At 39.7% G+C, this 16,610-nt stretch overlaps 1 protein-coding gene across 2 annotated transcripts in view; it reads left to right on the top strand.

The window, feature by feature from the left end:
* CHD6 (chromodomain helicase DNA binding protein 6) overlaps positions 1-16,610 on the top strand; it is a 173,705-nt gene that overhangs the window by 43,107 nt on the left and 113,988 nt on the right. For both annotated transcript variants that reach the window (XM_054573731.1, XM_054573730.1), the window contains 2 exons: positions 6,782-6,837; positions 13,504-14,024. In XM_054573731.1, coding sequence (XP_054429706.1) covers positions 6,805-6,837; positions 13,504-14,024 — 554 coding nt within the window. In that variant the 5' untranslated portion in view covers positions 6,782-6,804. The remainder of the gene's footprint in view (positions 1-6,781; positions 6,838-13,503; positions 14,025-16,610) is intronic.

Below are 16,610 nucleotides of genomic sequence, written 5' to 3' on the forward strand. Positions count from 1 at the left end.
TTAGAGATGTAAATGCTTTTGACGTGTAGTCATGAAATGAAGATGGTGCATTATCTCTAGCTTGTAGTAGAGAGCGTCAGTGATCAACCTATGCAGATTTTGCTCTAGCCTAAACTACACAGAAAAGATAACTTTTCATAGAAGTTGATATAATTTACGAATTCTCTACATTTGAAAAGAAACTTTCAGGCACCAATAAGAATTTATCTATCTATTCCCTCTCTCTCTCTCTCTCTCTCTCTCTCTCTCTCTCTCTCTCACAATCCTAAGTGTAGTTCGGTGCTTTGCCACCTTTAATGGAAAACTTCTCATCCAGAGCCTTGAAAATATAGGAAATCCTCAAAATTATTACAGATGCATTTTTATCACACCAGTTTGAATATTCTAGTTGTGTAGAATCCACTAGATCACAGGGTCTTTTTTGAAAGGAAAGATTGACCATTTGCTATTTGAATGACTTTCCATTGTTGGTTAGTTGGCATGAGCTTAGGAAACTAAAAAAACGAAACATCAGAGTACCCCTCCCCCTCACAAAAAAGATTTATTTAATATTAAAAATGTTAGTCATTAAAATAAAAAAGGGCTAGATGATAAAGTTTGGGAACTCTCCCAGAAAAATAGAACACGAAGAGATAAAATCATTTTTTTGAATGAGAGAAAATTAGAGGTATAGCCCAGAAGGGTCATCATTTAAATATAGTAATAGGAGTTCCATTAAAACAACAGGGGGGGAGTTATGAAGAAATAATACAAGAGGATCTTTGAGAATAGAAACAATTTCTAGATTGTGAAATAATCCACCAGATGCCTAGTCTCATGCATGAAAATAGCCCCAAGGCATGTCATTGTGACAAGATGATCCTAAAAGCTTTCTGAGAAGGAAAAGAGGTTCTATACAAATGATTAGGAATCAGAATGGTTCAGGTTCCTTAACAGAGTTGGTGGAAGGAAGTAGACAATGGCACACAGCACTCTCAAAATTCTGAGAAGTAGTTGATCTCCAACGTGTGATTTGCTACCCACCAAACCATCAAGGTAGAATGTAAGCATTCAGATGTGATGGTCTCAAAAACTTATCTCTCATTCATATATTTCTCAGAGAATTACTGGACATTGGGATTCACCAAAATGAGAGTAAACCTAGAGAGACGAAACAGAAGAAGCCACTTTTGAGAGGCACAAAGGGAATGAGTCCTCAGGAGGATGGTAATGAGAAGTCCCAGGAAGGTAGCTTTAGAGCAGATTAGACAAAAGACTCCAGATAACAGCGACCCAAGGGGAAAAAAATTGAACTTAGATTGAGAGGAGTTTTAAGAAAGTATTTCAAGATAAGCTAGCGATTCATAGAAAACAAAGCAAATTTTAAAATGAGGTATTTACTCTTTTTACGGGAAAAAAATTTTTTAGCATAGTATAGTTCATGGCATAGCTGTGAATTGAATATTGATTTAATAAATAATGGTGATAATAATTTGGGAAGAGAACATTTCATCTTCCAGAGTTGGGGGCTGCTTGTTTTTGTAAAGACTTATTGGAACATGCCAGAACCATTTGCTTGTGTGTTGTTCAAGGCTGTTTTCATGCTACAGTGGCAGAATTGAATAGTTGTAACAGAGACCATGAGGCCCACAAAGCCTATAATATTTATTACCTGGCTTTTTGTAAGAAATATTTGCCAACTCCTGTTCAATGGGAAGAAGCCAACAGAATAATGTTTGAGATGGGGGGAAATCTAATAGCAGTATTAGCGCTTTTTTTAAAAAAAAATATATTATGTAAAGTAGCAGCAGGAGCAGCTTAAGATCAAAGGATTACTTTTGGGAAGAGTGAATTAGGGATGGGGAGTAAAGTCAGGATTATTATTTCTTGTTTTATGCTTTATATTATTGTATTCTTAAGCTAAGTACATATATTTGAAAAGTCTGAATGAAGAACACCGAGAAATTTAGACTAGGAGAACAGAAGAAAGAAGAAAGGAGAAAAAGAGACAGGTCACAAGTTATGATGAAGAAAGCAGAAGCCCAAAACCTTTCTGTAAACAGGCTTTCTCATACTAATGTCCCACTTTCTCATTCATTTATTCACTCATTCCACAGATGACCAGGTAAGAGTCCACATGTCAGGCACTGAGCTTGATATTGCCGAGCATAGGTCCTTCGCAGAGACATGTGATAACTAAGGGCATGCCGACAGCAAAGATGGTATCATGGATACAGCTATAGTTTAGTGCTTTTCATGAGATCTTTCACAGTTTAGGGAAGGCAGGTAAGGCATCCTGGAGAACATGAATCAGAGCTCAGCTTTGAAGGATAAGAGACGTGAGAAGAAGGGCAGTGGAAGGGTTTCCCAGAAGGAGGCATAGCCTTAACTAAGACCTGAGTGAACGGAGCTTATTTCAGAGCCTGCAAGTGTTCCACATAGTTCAATGACAAATGGTGGAAGAAAACCTTAGAGCCGTAGACAAGGACCAAAGGCCAGATTGTTGCTTATGCAGGTTCTGTACTATGAGCAATTTGCATTATTTTTCTGAAGACACTATACAGATACAATCAGATTTTGTTTATACTTTAGGATGAAGATAGAAGGCATGAAAGAATAGAGGCTTGGTAAGAGGTGATGTTCCCCAAGACCTCACTGCCTTCTAGAGTAACTCTTCCCAAGTGAGATGCTATTCCTCATGTCCCTTTCCTATTCCTTTCTAACATCTCCACTCTGTGACAATGAGGGATTGCCTTATTTGTGCCTGCTGATGTTAGAGTAGTTCTCAGGAACCAACCTTGGGGTTGAGAGAGGGCATGCATAGATTATTTTTAAAAATAAATGTTCATTGTGGAAAATTTGAGATGTATCCGATTTTTACAGTTTCTTGCCACGTAACCATTGTCCCAAAGGGCCTGGAAGGGATGGGGGTTGTTAACAGCAAAGGTCTCCATTCTACCTGCCTTCAGCTGTGTCCTCTGTCTGTGAATATAAAGGACCATGGTGGTGGTCTGCTGTGTTGTGTGCACTTCTCTGTGTGTGCATGAATACCCTCCCTGTGAATAGCTCGCTTGGACTGAACTGGCCTTGTTAGGGTGGCAGAAATCTCAAGGTATAGTAAATACAAGTTTCTGTGGATGAATAGTGGAATAGCCTGGACATGATGTTTATGTTTTTGTGTCCATAACAGCGCCAAGGAACTTGAAATGGCACATGCACTGTTGCAGAATTTTTGAAATGGAGAGGGATAGTAACAAAAAATAACTTCCAAAATGTTCTATTTGAAATCTGGCACCCATTTTTCTTAATGGAAGCATCATTAGGTGGGTGAGAGTAAGAAGGAATGGGAATTTTATATTGTTTTCTTTTTATGTTATTCACTTCTTGTGAAGGTAAATACTACATTCATATGTAAGCACTGAAGAGCAGTGATGAGGGGAACAGGATCCTACCAGTTTTCATATAATTCAGAAGCTTTACACATTTTTCCCTTGCTGACAAGTTTCTTGGTTTGCCCACACAGTTTAGGAGTTTCAGAATATGTCTGTATTACGTTTCTAATTAAGTTGTGGGATGTTGAAATTACTGTTTAATTTTTTCTTTATCGGACCAAAAAGAGTCAGTCACAACTTTTGAGCCATGGCGGCGCAGTGGCAGAGGCTGTAAAACGATCTCCAGTGTCTTTCAGAAGTATATGCCTTCAGGTGTCTCTGTTCATCTACTACTGCTTTGTAAAATTTAGCCTTACGAAAAGATGGTATGTAATTTTGTATTTTTTAAATGTACATCACGAAAGAGGTAAAAAAAATTAAAGGTAATTTAAGAGAGAATGCTTTGTAAATTATTAGGTACTATTTGGAGAAATAAAAGTCAGTAAATGAGTATTCAGCACCTGTTGATGTTGATGACATCTGTTACCCTGTGGAGTGGCAGCAGGCTGGTGTGTGACAGTCCGTTCTAGTGCTATAAATGATTTCACAGTCATAACATGAGGTTTGCCAAAGACTGCTTTCAGTGAACTAGAGCAGTTATTCTTATGGTAGCATCACCCCCACTTACTTGGAGTCTACACACACTCAAGAGTATGGGGAGGGATTATCTATGCAGCATGGATATCGCCGAAGGTGCAGGTGGCAGCCTCTTACACGTGAACACATTGTAGGGGGAGGTACTTGTCTTTACCCATCTCTTTCCTCCAAGCCTTCTCTCTTTGCTGAGTAATCTAAGTCAAGCCATACTTGAGTCAGCTCCACCTTTCTCAGTCTTTTCAATCTGTGTTTATCTGCCTTCTCTGATCTTCTCCGACCTTGTGATCACACAGTCCCAAGGAGTGGTGGGCCTGTGTGATCTCTGTGCCTCTGTCCTCCGTGGGCTTCTGTGAGCTCTGTGGACTTACAGGACCTCCGTGGCCATTTCCCAAGCTCTGCTGGTAAGGCATTTTCCTACTTTCCCTGTCTTATCCCTGAGCTCCCTCTAAAGCCCAGGTTTATTTCCTCCTGACTTGTGGAATTGGCAGAGAAAAGAACTGCAACAGACTGCAACAGACTGCAACAGTTTACAGATCTGTGGCACATTGCCTGAGTGCTCTTCAGAAATCTTGAAGGAATTAAAAGTGCCATTAGCCATGATAAGTTGGACCTGGTTTCCCCCTGTTCCTGGCAATGTTGTGGCCCTGCTTATTTGCTCACTAATTTGTGGAACTTCATTGGAAATTGTGCTTTTGATATCTCTACAGCATTATACTTGTTCTTTCATACATTAAAAAGTTTTTAATAGCATTAGTGAAATTTTTCTTTATTTTTTAAAGGATTGATTTCATTTTGGGCAGAATTTTATTTGAATACATATGTCTGATTATTGGTAATATATATCCCTTTTTATTAGCTGGATTTACTTTTCAAACTTCATTTCAGAATTTGTGATAGTTCATAACCATTCACAGTGTTGGTTTTCTAGGGTCTGACAATTTAAAGTTGAGAAGTAAAGGAGATAAACTTGTACTGACATATTTTATCTAGAACTTACTCTATAGTGAAGATTAGGGGTAAAATTCATTTCATTGCCCCTGATTTATAGCACTTATCATTCTCTGGTATTTATAGTTTTCTTCAGGTGAATAATTGTTCCAGCAATTGCTCATTCTCACAGTGATTCTTAGAAGCATCATTTACTAACCTGACTTTCCTTTTACAAATTCTTCTCTCCCCTCCTTCCCACTTTGCCCACTGACTGTGCCCACTTTGAAGCTTGTTACTACCTCTTTGGCTGCTTTGCTCTTTGTGAGTATCCGGCAGCATTCAGGGTCCTTTTTACAGAAAATGCCTCTGACTCTTGGAGGAAAAAACCCTAAATTGACAGACATTAAACTGACAAACTGTAAGTGTGGCCCCAAGGATGATTGGAATCACAAGTCCTTCATTTTTCTCCGTTTGCATTAAACACACCGTGAATGGAGAAAGGGGACCACTTTAAAGTTCTATTTGATTGCCTGCATGGCACATTCATTTGGATGTGAGAAATAATTATGAACACAAAGTAAAGATGTGCCTTTGTGATGGTTTCCTGAGGGTGTGGTGTTCTGTAACTCTGTGGGATGTCTAGGAAGTCAGAGTAAATGACCACTGTGAGGTGGCATCTATGTCTGGGCTAGAATGGGCCACTGAGACGCTATGACCCCTCCATTATGTGTGTATGAGGAAGGTGAGAGCTTCAGACCGAGGCAGTACTGCTTGTTAGTATTGATGCAGCCCCAAATCCCTGGTTTCCTAGACTAGGGTTCTTTCTGTTCCCTGGGATGCTCAGTGCACCTCTAATGGCCCTAAAGCCAGTCACTGGGCTCTTACTGCTGTGGGGCTCCAAAGTCGTTTGTGAGGAAAAGGTCATTGCCATCAAGGGCATTGTAGTTAGAAATGGGGGTCTTAAGGTCTTAAGTCCTGGGTAGCATAATCAGCCATTTAAAAAGTCATATCAAATATTGAAGTGTAATTTATTTAAAGATTTTTATTTATTTATTTTTAGAGAGGGGGGAAGGGAGGGAGAAAGACAGGGAGAGAAACATCAGTGTGTGGTTTCCTCTTGTGCTCCCCCTACTGGGGACCTGGCCTGCAACCCAGGCATGTACCCTGACTGGGAATTGAACCAGTGACCCTTTGGTTCCCAGGCTAGCACTCAATTCACTGAGCCACACCAGTCAGGGTAGGAATGGAATTTATTTTGTCAAGTAATATATGCACATGATTTTAAACATCAAACAATATAGAAGAGCATATGATGAAATGCAAGAGTGACCTATTCTATCTCACACCAATTCCTCTCTTTTTTTTGAAAGAACCAATTTTAACTTGTTTTACTGTCATTTTTTATTGTATATATTTGTGTTTCTTGATTTAACAATTGCTGACATCATTTATTGATTTTCTTCCAAAGGAAATGAGGGCTTAGCTTATTTCTATTCCCTTCCACTCCTCTCAATGTAGTCATGCCATTATTTTTGGTTTCTCTTCTGGTTTCCTTTGTAATTTAATATGCCAGCATCTTTTATAACTTGCCTACAAAAACAGTACCTTTTTGACTTTACCCTATCTGGAACAATAAATTAGGGTTTGGGATAGGGTGAGGTAGGGTCAGGGCTATACTTAGGGCTCTGGGCTTGTTGGGCTAGAAGGCTACTGATGTATGTTCTGTCAAAGTAATCCTTTATTCTGTGTTTTTTTTTTTCATGTGTCACAGTTAATCCTGAGATAATTTAAAATGTTTTATTTTGGATTTTACCAGAATCTTTGCCTTTTTTTATGTTTTACAGAAATAAATATCTTCCTTCAATAGATGATAATGAAAATACAGAAGAAAGAGAAGCAGGTAAGCGATCTCACAGGTTTATTCAGTGAATGCGTCCAGCATACACTGGTGCTTTTTTACAAGAAGAGAGCTGGCGGTCTTGGCTCACCTCTTAGCCTCTCGTAGTTACCCTTCTGCCTCTGTTTTCCACTCCCCATGTGGTAACTGAGAGGTCCGTTCTGTATAACTTAATATACAGATTTTTACTTAAGTTCAGGTCAGCTCTATAGGAAGAAATGTAATAAAAGCTATAAATCAGAATATTACTCAAAATTAACTACGTGGAAAAGAAACATTCTCCCCACCCACCCTCGAACAGCTTTTTAAGTTTTTATAAAGAGCAAGGCGGTCACTTCTTTATAGTATATATATTTATCATTTTGGATGTTTGGTTAAAATAAAAGGATTCTCATTTGTAAAATTCTTATTTATCATGATCTGTAGAAGTTTCTTCTTAGGGAAAATAGTGAACTAATTGAAAGGATGTAAACATTAACAATTTGGTATTTAGTTTCTGCAAAAGAGAGGGGAGGTGATAAAAACATTTGGCCTGTTGGTAAATCCTCCAGGATCTTTTTCTTTAGTTGGTTCTTCTGTGCTCTAGGTGGTTACATGTTCAAAGGAACCCAGAGACCCCAACCAGTGTAGCTCAGGGAGGTGAGGTGGGGGGACCTGCCTCTGTCTATTGGAAACAGGCTCTCTAATGGGCTGATTTTCCTTTTATAGAACTGAATGACAACCTGGTGACCAGGGAGATCTGAATCCCTGCCCTTAACTGGCCCCCTGTGCAAATATGTTGGGTGGAACCAGCCAACTTTCCTCCTCACTCTGCTCCTAGGGAGCTGACCAGTGAGACTTAGGGATTTGGTTACAGGGACTACTCTCTGGTTTGTCCCCAGTGGATAGGTCCTTACGAATCCAGAACAACCTGTTTTGGGAAATTAATGGACTCATCTGCTGCCAATTCTTAACAGGAAGAGCAGTGATGAAATACTTTCTACACACTGATTTCTCCCTGTCTTGGCCCTAAAAAGGCATCAGTTTGTAAACAAACACTTACAAAGAATGCAGTGCCATCTGTCAGGCATTTATCCTATGGATATTGCAATGTATAATGTGCAAATTTTTTTTTTTTTTTTTTGCGCATATCTTTGAGAGAAGAATAAGGATGCGCATTATACATGGGTAATACTAATTCTGTATCTATATAAATGTTTTTAATTCTTTTATTTTTGCTTTCGTGTTAGAAGTGTAACTCTAGAAAGCAATAACGATATCCTATGCAAAATAATTCCCTGGAATTATGATAATTAATTTTGTTTCTAAATATAAATAAATAAAAAATTGAATTAAACAATTAAAATGAAAGATTTTTTTTCCTGAAAGTTTGGGCCAAAAATGTGGTGCACATTACACATGTCAAAATACAGTACCTACCCATGTATGCAAAATTGTATATATAATGGCTTTCATTGCTACTTTTTTTAGAAGAGCAAAACTGGGACTCACATGTCCATCAAAAAGGGGACTATTTAAATCAGAGCATATCCCCCTAGTGGAATATTATGCTGTTGTCAACAAAGATCACATTACTGAAGAAAACCCCAAATCCTCAGAGCTATCCGCATATTTAATTTTTAAGACATTCTTCAAGGTAAGCTTTTATTTCAGTAGAAACATTCTTTACTAAAATTATTCCAAAGTGAATTCAAATTCCTTTCTTTTGAGATTTTAGTGATTCATATTAAGACCTTTGGTATGTCAGTCAGCTATTATATAGCCTCAGTTAAAGGGGTTTTCATATTCCCCTCAACATTACTGTGAGGTCCCTCATTTTAGACCTCACAGTAATGTTGATGAATAGGGCAGGGTTTTTATCTAAAAGTTAAAGAGGAGCAAGTTAATTAAGTGGCAACATTTTCAGGAGAAATTGATCCTGCTCTTCCTATAGTACTAGAGATAGCCTGTACTGATGATTGAACCACAAGAACTTGCAGAGCGTGAAAACAGAAAATTACAGTCATGCTAAAGCATTTCACAGACTTCAGGACTGAGCATGTGTGTGGAGAGCTCATTGCCTGACAGGGTGGAGGCTCATGTTCTGGAGTGAACTTGGGCTTTGATTCTAGTAGAACAGGATTGAAGCTCTAACTCTTCCACTTAGCTTTGTTACTTTGGACAAGTTTAGCCTCATTTCTTTTTATCACTTAAATGGGAGTAGTCATATATGCCTCATAAGGTATTGATAAAGATTAAATAAGGTATTCATCAAGGACTTGGCATTCAGTATGCCAATGGCAGGAAATCTTTCAGTATAACGATAAAATTAACCACCAAAACTTTGTCCTCTTATCTTACCACAATTCTAAGATGTTAGAAATAGCTGGAAACAAAATGTCCACTCTTTAAAAACTCTCATTACTATTAATTTATTTTTTCCTCTTCTTTTGAGAAAATGCCATTTAAATAATTCTTACCTTGAAAATTCATCGTTTCCTTGTCTAAAATTTTATCAAGCTAAATTAAATTAAGATGACAGATTTTACAAGTTAATCAAAACTCACTAATAAATGATCGTGCTTCTTATTTACTAGAAGGAACAACAGGAGTAGTGTGGCAAGGACAGAGTTTAGAGATTGGCTCTGTAATGCAAGAAAAAGTGAACTTTAATAAAACATTTAAAAATGAATCACTGGCTATAGTTTTTTATCTATATTTTTTAAAAACACTGCTTTGAAAATATATATATATTTTCATATATATAAATTTTAATCTCCAAGATGACCAAGTAGTATTAGGCAGAAAAAAATTAGCTAGAGAAATAAAATATGAACAGTAGTCATTGAAAATCCTGTAGCACTACAGATATATAGTACAGCTGAAAATAATATCATGATATTAGTGATGGTTAGTGATGGAACAAACCTGCAACATAGAAATACTGTTTTTTATTTATCCCAACTCCTTGCTTGTTACTGAGAGAATTATAAAATAAGATAATTTTTGTGTGATGTATGATAGGTTTGTGGTCTGCAGGCAGGCCTATTATCCTTAGATACCTGAAACTGAACTCTCCTCTTCCTGGTTCTAACCCACTGTGGCTCAGTGAGGAGCCACATCAGAATCACCATTTTCAATATGGTGATTTAATGTTCCTTTTGGCAGAAGCTGAAACAAAGACTTTATTTAGGCTCTTTGCCTTTTCCCCCACTTACTTTGAGGTACATGGAAGAAATAGTTTTTGTCTAATATTTTTAATCCTCAGCAGATACCTTTTCCAAATTTCCATAAAGGTGCCTGAAAAATAAAAAAGTAAAAATTTCTGGTGGGTTATTGACAGATTATAGTTTTATATTTTTTATTACTAACATCTGCCTTTTAGGAAAAATCCCCCTTTTTCATCATTGACTAATTGTGCCTCATTTCCTCGGTTTCTCTTCTCCCTGTAGGATGTCCCAGTTCTACTCCTTAGGAATGTAACCTTGACAGACTGCTTTTATCTCTCTGAATGGGTGATCTTGTCTAGAAAATGAGGGAGTACACTAGACCACTGTCTCTGGTTCCTTGTATTGGAATTGCTGGGACATCAGTTTGGTATATGAGGTCTGTCCAGAAGAAGTCCAGCCATTGTTAATATAGCAAGAATGGTTCAATGGTGACCTCACTGTACTAGTCATTGGGGGCGGTAGATACCATTGAGGGAGCATGTGTGCTGTGTGGCCATCGCATTCAAGATGTGAGCGAGTAGAGCAACGAGCCTGCATCAGATAGCGTTAAGCTTGAACATTCCTCTGCTGAAACTATTCAGATGATTCAGAAGGCTTTCAGGGACAATGCAATGGGTGTACTGCAAATAAAAGTGTGGCACAGATGCTTTTAAGATGGTTGAGAATTTGTTGAAAGTGATCCACGTTCTGGAAGGCCTGCAATAAGCAGAACACCTGAATGTTGAACATGTACAGGCTGCCGTCAACAAAGATCGGTGACTGACAGTGCGAGAACTAGAAGCTGATCTAGGAATTCCAAACACTACTGTGTCTGAGATTTTGTCATAGGATCTTGGCATGAAACATGTGGGAAATTTGTTCTGCAGCTTCTACTGCCAGAGCAGAAGGAATGTGGTGCTGCAGTTGCTAATGACTTGATTTGAACAAGATTTCCTCAAGGTCATAACTTTGAAGGGAACTTAGGCATCATTGCCCTATGTACCATGTTCTTGTATCATGTATTTTTTTCAGTAAATGTTTTTTCTTTAGCACATGGCTGGTTACTTTCTGGACAGACTTCGTATATTTAGTTTTACAAATAACTATCTGACCTTTTCCCAAGGTGGTTGTATATACCATCACACATAACATTTCTAACCAGGTCTGATCATGCTGCTCTGGTGGTCTACCCATCGTTGTGATTCCCCAGGATGACATAAATTGCTCAATGAAACAAGCATTAGCTTTTGGCTGGAGGATTCAGGTCCAAGCTCACTCACCAGCTATGTAGTGTATGGCCTTGGGAACATCACATAACATCAATAATCTACCATTCTCTATATACAACATGACATCTTTACACTAACCCTATAGGGTTTTTGAAAGATTAGAGATACCATGAAACATGCTTTGAGTAATAATCCATAATAATATGTGTCCAATAAATGTTAGCTGCTGCTATTGTTATTGCCAGTTCCCTTGAATTGATTATCCAGTTGCCTCCACCTGCCTTGCTCCATTGGAGAGCCCTGTCCTTCAGAAGAGAGACCTTGACATCAGGTCTGAGTTGAAGAGAGGGTTCTACTTGCACCTACCTCAGTGCACCTACCCTGAGAGAGCTGCCTCATTGGAATTAAGTCTTTAGAATTTGCTGTTTTTGAAAGTCCCCTTAATAAACAAATCTGTATTTCTTGCATGCTAAGTAAAAACTTCTTCCTGAGGGCCAAGTGTCCAGGCACAGAATTCAGTAATATACCAGGGATGGTGAGGCACTCCCAGGATGCAAGCTTTAGCTAGGCACCTGTTTCTGCCCTGTTGGGTTTCTTGTTGCCTTGTATTTTCTACTTACTGTGGTAAAAAAAACACATAACAAAATTTACCACCTTAAGCATTTTCTTGTATTTGATTTTAAATTCCTTTTAAGTTTACTTATCCTAAGCCATCTCAAAAACTGAAATCAGCAATGAGGTAGTCAAACTGAATTGTTTTTCTCTTTTTGTGAAGTAGTGAGTCCTGCCAGAATGACCAGTTTCCTCTGGATTTAGGGCTTGTTTCTAAGGCTGGGCTTTAGTTATGCTAAAGATCCCCCCCCCCCCGCCCCCCGCAAAATCCTTCTTTTCTTTCATCTTTTTTCTCCTGGGATTTTCAGTGTTATGTTTGGTAGTATCAGATGAGGGGAGGGAACTATAAACAACAGAAGGGGAAATGTGCAGCTGAAGTTTGTGCTCTCCATCTCTCTCAGGGTGGGCCAGGGAGCCTGAGCACAGACTGGGTAACCAGAGCACTGGAGGCGAGCCTCACCACCTGGGCAAGTGTCTGTGCCCTTTTGCACAAGCCAGGCCTCTTGTTAGGAGAGCAGGCTGCTCACATAGGGTGCTGTTCCTGAACCACCAAAGGTCATTGTAACTGGCTTTCTGGAAAGCCTGCTTGTCCCTCCCAGACCCTCCGTAATTTCTTTGTTCCTGATCCAAAATAAGTGAGTTATTTTGGTTATTACAGGAGAGTCTGCTCCTCTGTGAAACTAGTATCCACGTTATCATCAGATTATTGCCAACTTTAGCTTGGTTATGAAATGACAAATACACTTTGTCATGCCAGACCTTAAGTGTGAGCTGTGACTTATGCTTCCAAAGGGATGTTTTATTAAAGTGGTAACTTTAGGAGACCTCTCCTTTATTTGATGGCGCTCAAAAAACAGCTTTGAAACTTCCTTTTCAGGGTTGCCTTCAGCACCTGTGATGTATTCTTTCTAATGGCATCCATCACAGTAAAGCTTCCTTCTGTACGGGTAGCTGTTTTTTCAAGTGGCCAAAGGTTGTTTGGTGCTGAGTCTGATGAATAAGCTAGGTGATTAAAAATGGTTAAAAACACCATTTTTAGTTAAAAATAAAAGGTGTAGTTCTGCATGATCCAGATTTTTTTGTTGAAAGTCAAACCAGCTAAATGTTGATGCTACTTGATGATATGTAAAAGCAAGTATTTGGGGGACATAAAGCAACATACTAAGTATGTCCCTGCATCCTTATCACCCCAATAATATCATCTTTATTTGTGAACACATTTGAACAGAACTTTGGATTATTAGTATGATAAATGCAATTCTGGATGAGAACAGTGTGCCTAGGGTTTTGGGTCTGTTAATGACATCTAAAGGTATTTCGTAGGAAACTTGTTGTTACCTATTCTAGACATGGAGCTTAAAAGGTGTTTCAGGTTTCCGCACATCACATGGAAAATCCTTGAGGTTTTTACATATGAATTTCTTACATAATGTGATAACCACTTTAGGGTTCCGTCAGTGCAAGGGGAGACACAAATAATGTGTGTCCTATTTGCTCCCCAAGGTCTAGCCCAGAAGGAACTAACACATAGTAGAAACTCAGTGAATGTTGAACAAATCCATGCCTTCAAACTTAATAATGCTCTTTTCATGAAGCATGCAGGAGAAAAGTAATACTCTTGTTTTCTCTCTTTTTTACAGTTGTCACATTTAAAAGTTCTGAATCACTCCCCAATGTCTGATGCCTCTGTCAATTTTGACTGCAAATCCCCCTCCCCGTTTGAGCACAGCACTGATCAGGAAGAGAAAAGTGAAGATGTCGCCAGTCACTGTCTGCCCCAGAAGGAACTGTACGCTGCTGAAGAGGAAGCTGAGACCCTTTTTCCTAGGAAAATGACATCTTATAATGGGATGGAGGACAGTGGAGGAGGAGGCACTGGAGTGAAGAAGAAACGGAAGAAAAAGGATCCAGGAGAGCAAGAGGGGGCAGCCAAGGGAACCAAGGACAGGGAGCCCAAGCCAAAGAGGAAGCGAGAACCTAGAGAGCCAAAGGAACCCAGGAAGGCCAAGGAGCCCAGGAGGGCCAAGGAGCCCAAGGAGCCCAAGCAGAAGGACGGAGCAAAGAAAGCGCGGAAGCCCCGGGAGGCCTCGGGCACCAAGGAGGCCAAAGAGAAGAGGAGCGGTGCTGACTCTACAGCCAGGACGAAGTCCAAGAAGGCCAGGTGTGTCCCTTTCTCCCTGCTCCGAGCGCTTGGCTCTGTCTCCAAAGAGCAGTTTGCCTTTGGGCTTCCTCCAGCTCCTGGACACAACTGTACTACTGTCAGCCAAAATGAACCACTTTCTCACCTCCTCATGGGAGAAAGATGACCTAGTATTGGCCTTGCAATTCCTTGTGATTCCTTTTGAATTAAGAATTAAAGTATGTTGGCATGCACAGGGTGTAAGGGAAGGGATGTCACAGGTGTGGTTCAGGGAGGGCAGCAGTTTTCAGAACAGCAGCAGTGTAGAGTGGCAGAGGAGGACGTACAGCCCTGGGAATCAGGGGTGCAGGCGGCCTGGGAGAGCCATGGGTGTGCGTGGGTTCCAGACAGAAAAAGATTGCTGCGCTTTCCGAGTCTGTAAGCTCTCTAGTGCCTGACTCTTTGGTCCTGGTCTTTTCTCTCGTTCCGTGGTGAACACAGTGCCTGACACATCTGTAGGTGCTCAGGAAGTGGTGGGTCAGTGAGACCAGAGGAGACCACAGTGGTTGTAGAGGGAGATCAGAGGACGTGGGTACAGAGTCAGTGAGGAGTGCGTGATAACTGAGGGCTCTGGCTGCAGATCCTATCAGGATCCAGACGCGTGCTTTTCTCAGGGAAGTCAGCGTTTGTGATCTGTATACAAATGTAATGTTTTACGTTTTCCTCCCCACTTTACATCATTTCTTCCCCAGTTTTTTGTGCGGAACATATTTTGAGGACATACAAAACAAAAAATATGTAACTTTTTATATATATTTAAGAGGAATTTCAGTTTCTAAAATCTAAGTGCAGAGGCAGAATATAGACCAGGGGCACCCATACAAAGTACAGAGATGCGAATGCTAACAGAACGTAAAGTAATGAGGCCATCAGACCTTTATGCGGTGAGGCATGGAGGAAGTAAGTTTTAAATAGAGAAAGCACTGTAGGTGTTGTCTGCTACGACTCAGAATTTACTCTGTGGTTCAGTTCATTTTCAGAAGGGCAGTTGGTTGGGACCAGATGGATAATTTTGTAATCCAAGTTAAGACTGTCTTATCATATTCACTCCCTTCTGCCTGGTGGGAGATTTCATCTTTTGAATATAATGGAGGCTTGGGTGGGATCCTGGGAATGTAGGACCTAAAATACATTACAAAAGATCAAGAGACAAAAGTAAAATCAAGATTCTGACTACTGAGAAATGTATGGGCTCTATTTCTCAGTGAACCCAGTGAGTTTACTCGGATCTCTGAGTATGCGGGGGTGGCAGAGTGAGTTTCTGTCTTCTGCCAGTAACTTTCCTCTTCAGATGACTTTGGAGAAGCTGCAGTGGTTCTTAGGGTAGGTAATAGCATGTGTGAAAAAGGAGAATCAGACATGAGCTAGTAAAGTGACTTTTATTATTAAAGTGTCCAAGGATAAAACAAAGACATGTTTATTGATTTTAGAGGGGAAGTAAGGGGGAGACAAATATATATTGGTTGCCTCTTGTATGCGCTGTGACCAGTGGACCAAACCTGCAACCTAGGCCTATGCCCTGACTGGGAATCGAACCCATGACCTTAGTTTATGGGATGATGCTCCAACCAGCTGAGCCACTGGCCAGGGCTGAAGTGACTTATTTTTATCACAGAAAACAAAGGGGAATCCTCAAAGATAATGCTTTAGAATTAGGGCAGTTGGAGGAGAGTTTCACAGCTCTAATAAGGGGTTTAGTTTGTGTGTAAGAAGGCAGGAGAAAGCCATAGATAGCTCACTTTAGCCACTAGCCACCGGTGCTTACAATTTTATTCTCTTTCTAAAAGGAATATACACATTTCCTTATGTGAATGTGTATAATGTGAAACAAAGTGATAAGTATACAGATATTGCCATAAGGTCCACTTTGGGTCAATGAGGAGATATTTCCCAAAACAAGGTTGAGTGTTGAATGTATATGGAGCAATACTGAAGGAATCTGATTTTGATCTGATTAATCTGAATAAAATATAAGTGAGTCGGAGGAGTGGTTGGTAGTGTTTTCAAGCTCTGCTTACTTAGGAAACATAATCTCTTGCCCTGACTGGTGTTGTTCAGTTGCTTGGGCATCATCCCACAAAGTGAAAGGTTGCTGGTTTGATTCCCGGTCGGGGGACATGCCTGGGTTGCAGGTTTGGTCCCCAGCTGGGGGTGTCCAAGAGTCCACCGATCGATGTTTCTCTCTCACATAGGTGTTTTTCTTCCTCTTTCTTTTTCCTTTCCCCTCTCTCTAAAATACATACATACATAAATGAAAACAGAACCTTTTGAGGTTTAGAAATTCAAAAGATATCCTTTGAGAGGGTGCTGATGGATAGATAGGCCTATTTATTCCTTTAGAAATGTAGGCAAGTTACGTGAGGTTTGATCTTGGGGCTATGTAAGAGTGAGTTTTAACGTAATAGAATGTATGTAGCCCAAATAGGGTTCTGGACTGGCAAGCCTTTTATTTCTTGTCCTTTATATATTTATAAAATTGCCATGGTTCCTTTAATTAACAACTCTACTGATCAGTAGAATTAATTTAGTTATGACAGGATGACATTAATTGATACAAAAAAAATATGT

Source organism: Pteronotus mesoamericanus, unplaced genomic scaffold (assembly GCF_021234165.1).
Source record: "Pteronotus mesoamericanus isolate MK-2021 breed Mesoamerican mustached bat unplaced genomic scaffold, CSHL_Meso_final contig_25, whole genome shotgun sequence".
Taxonomy (NCBI): domain Eukaryota; kingdom Metazoa; phylum Chordata; class Mammalia; order Chiroptera; family Mormoopidae; genus Pteronotus; species Pteronotus mesoamericanus.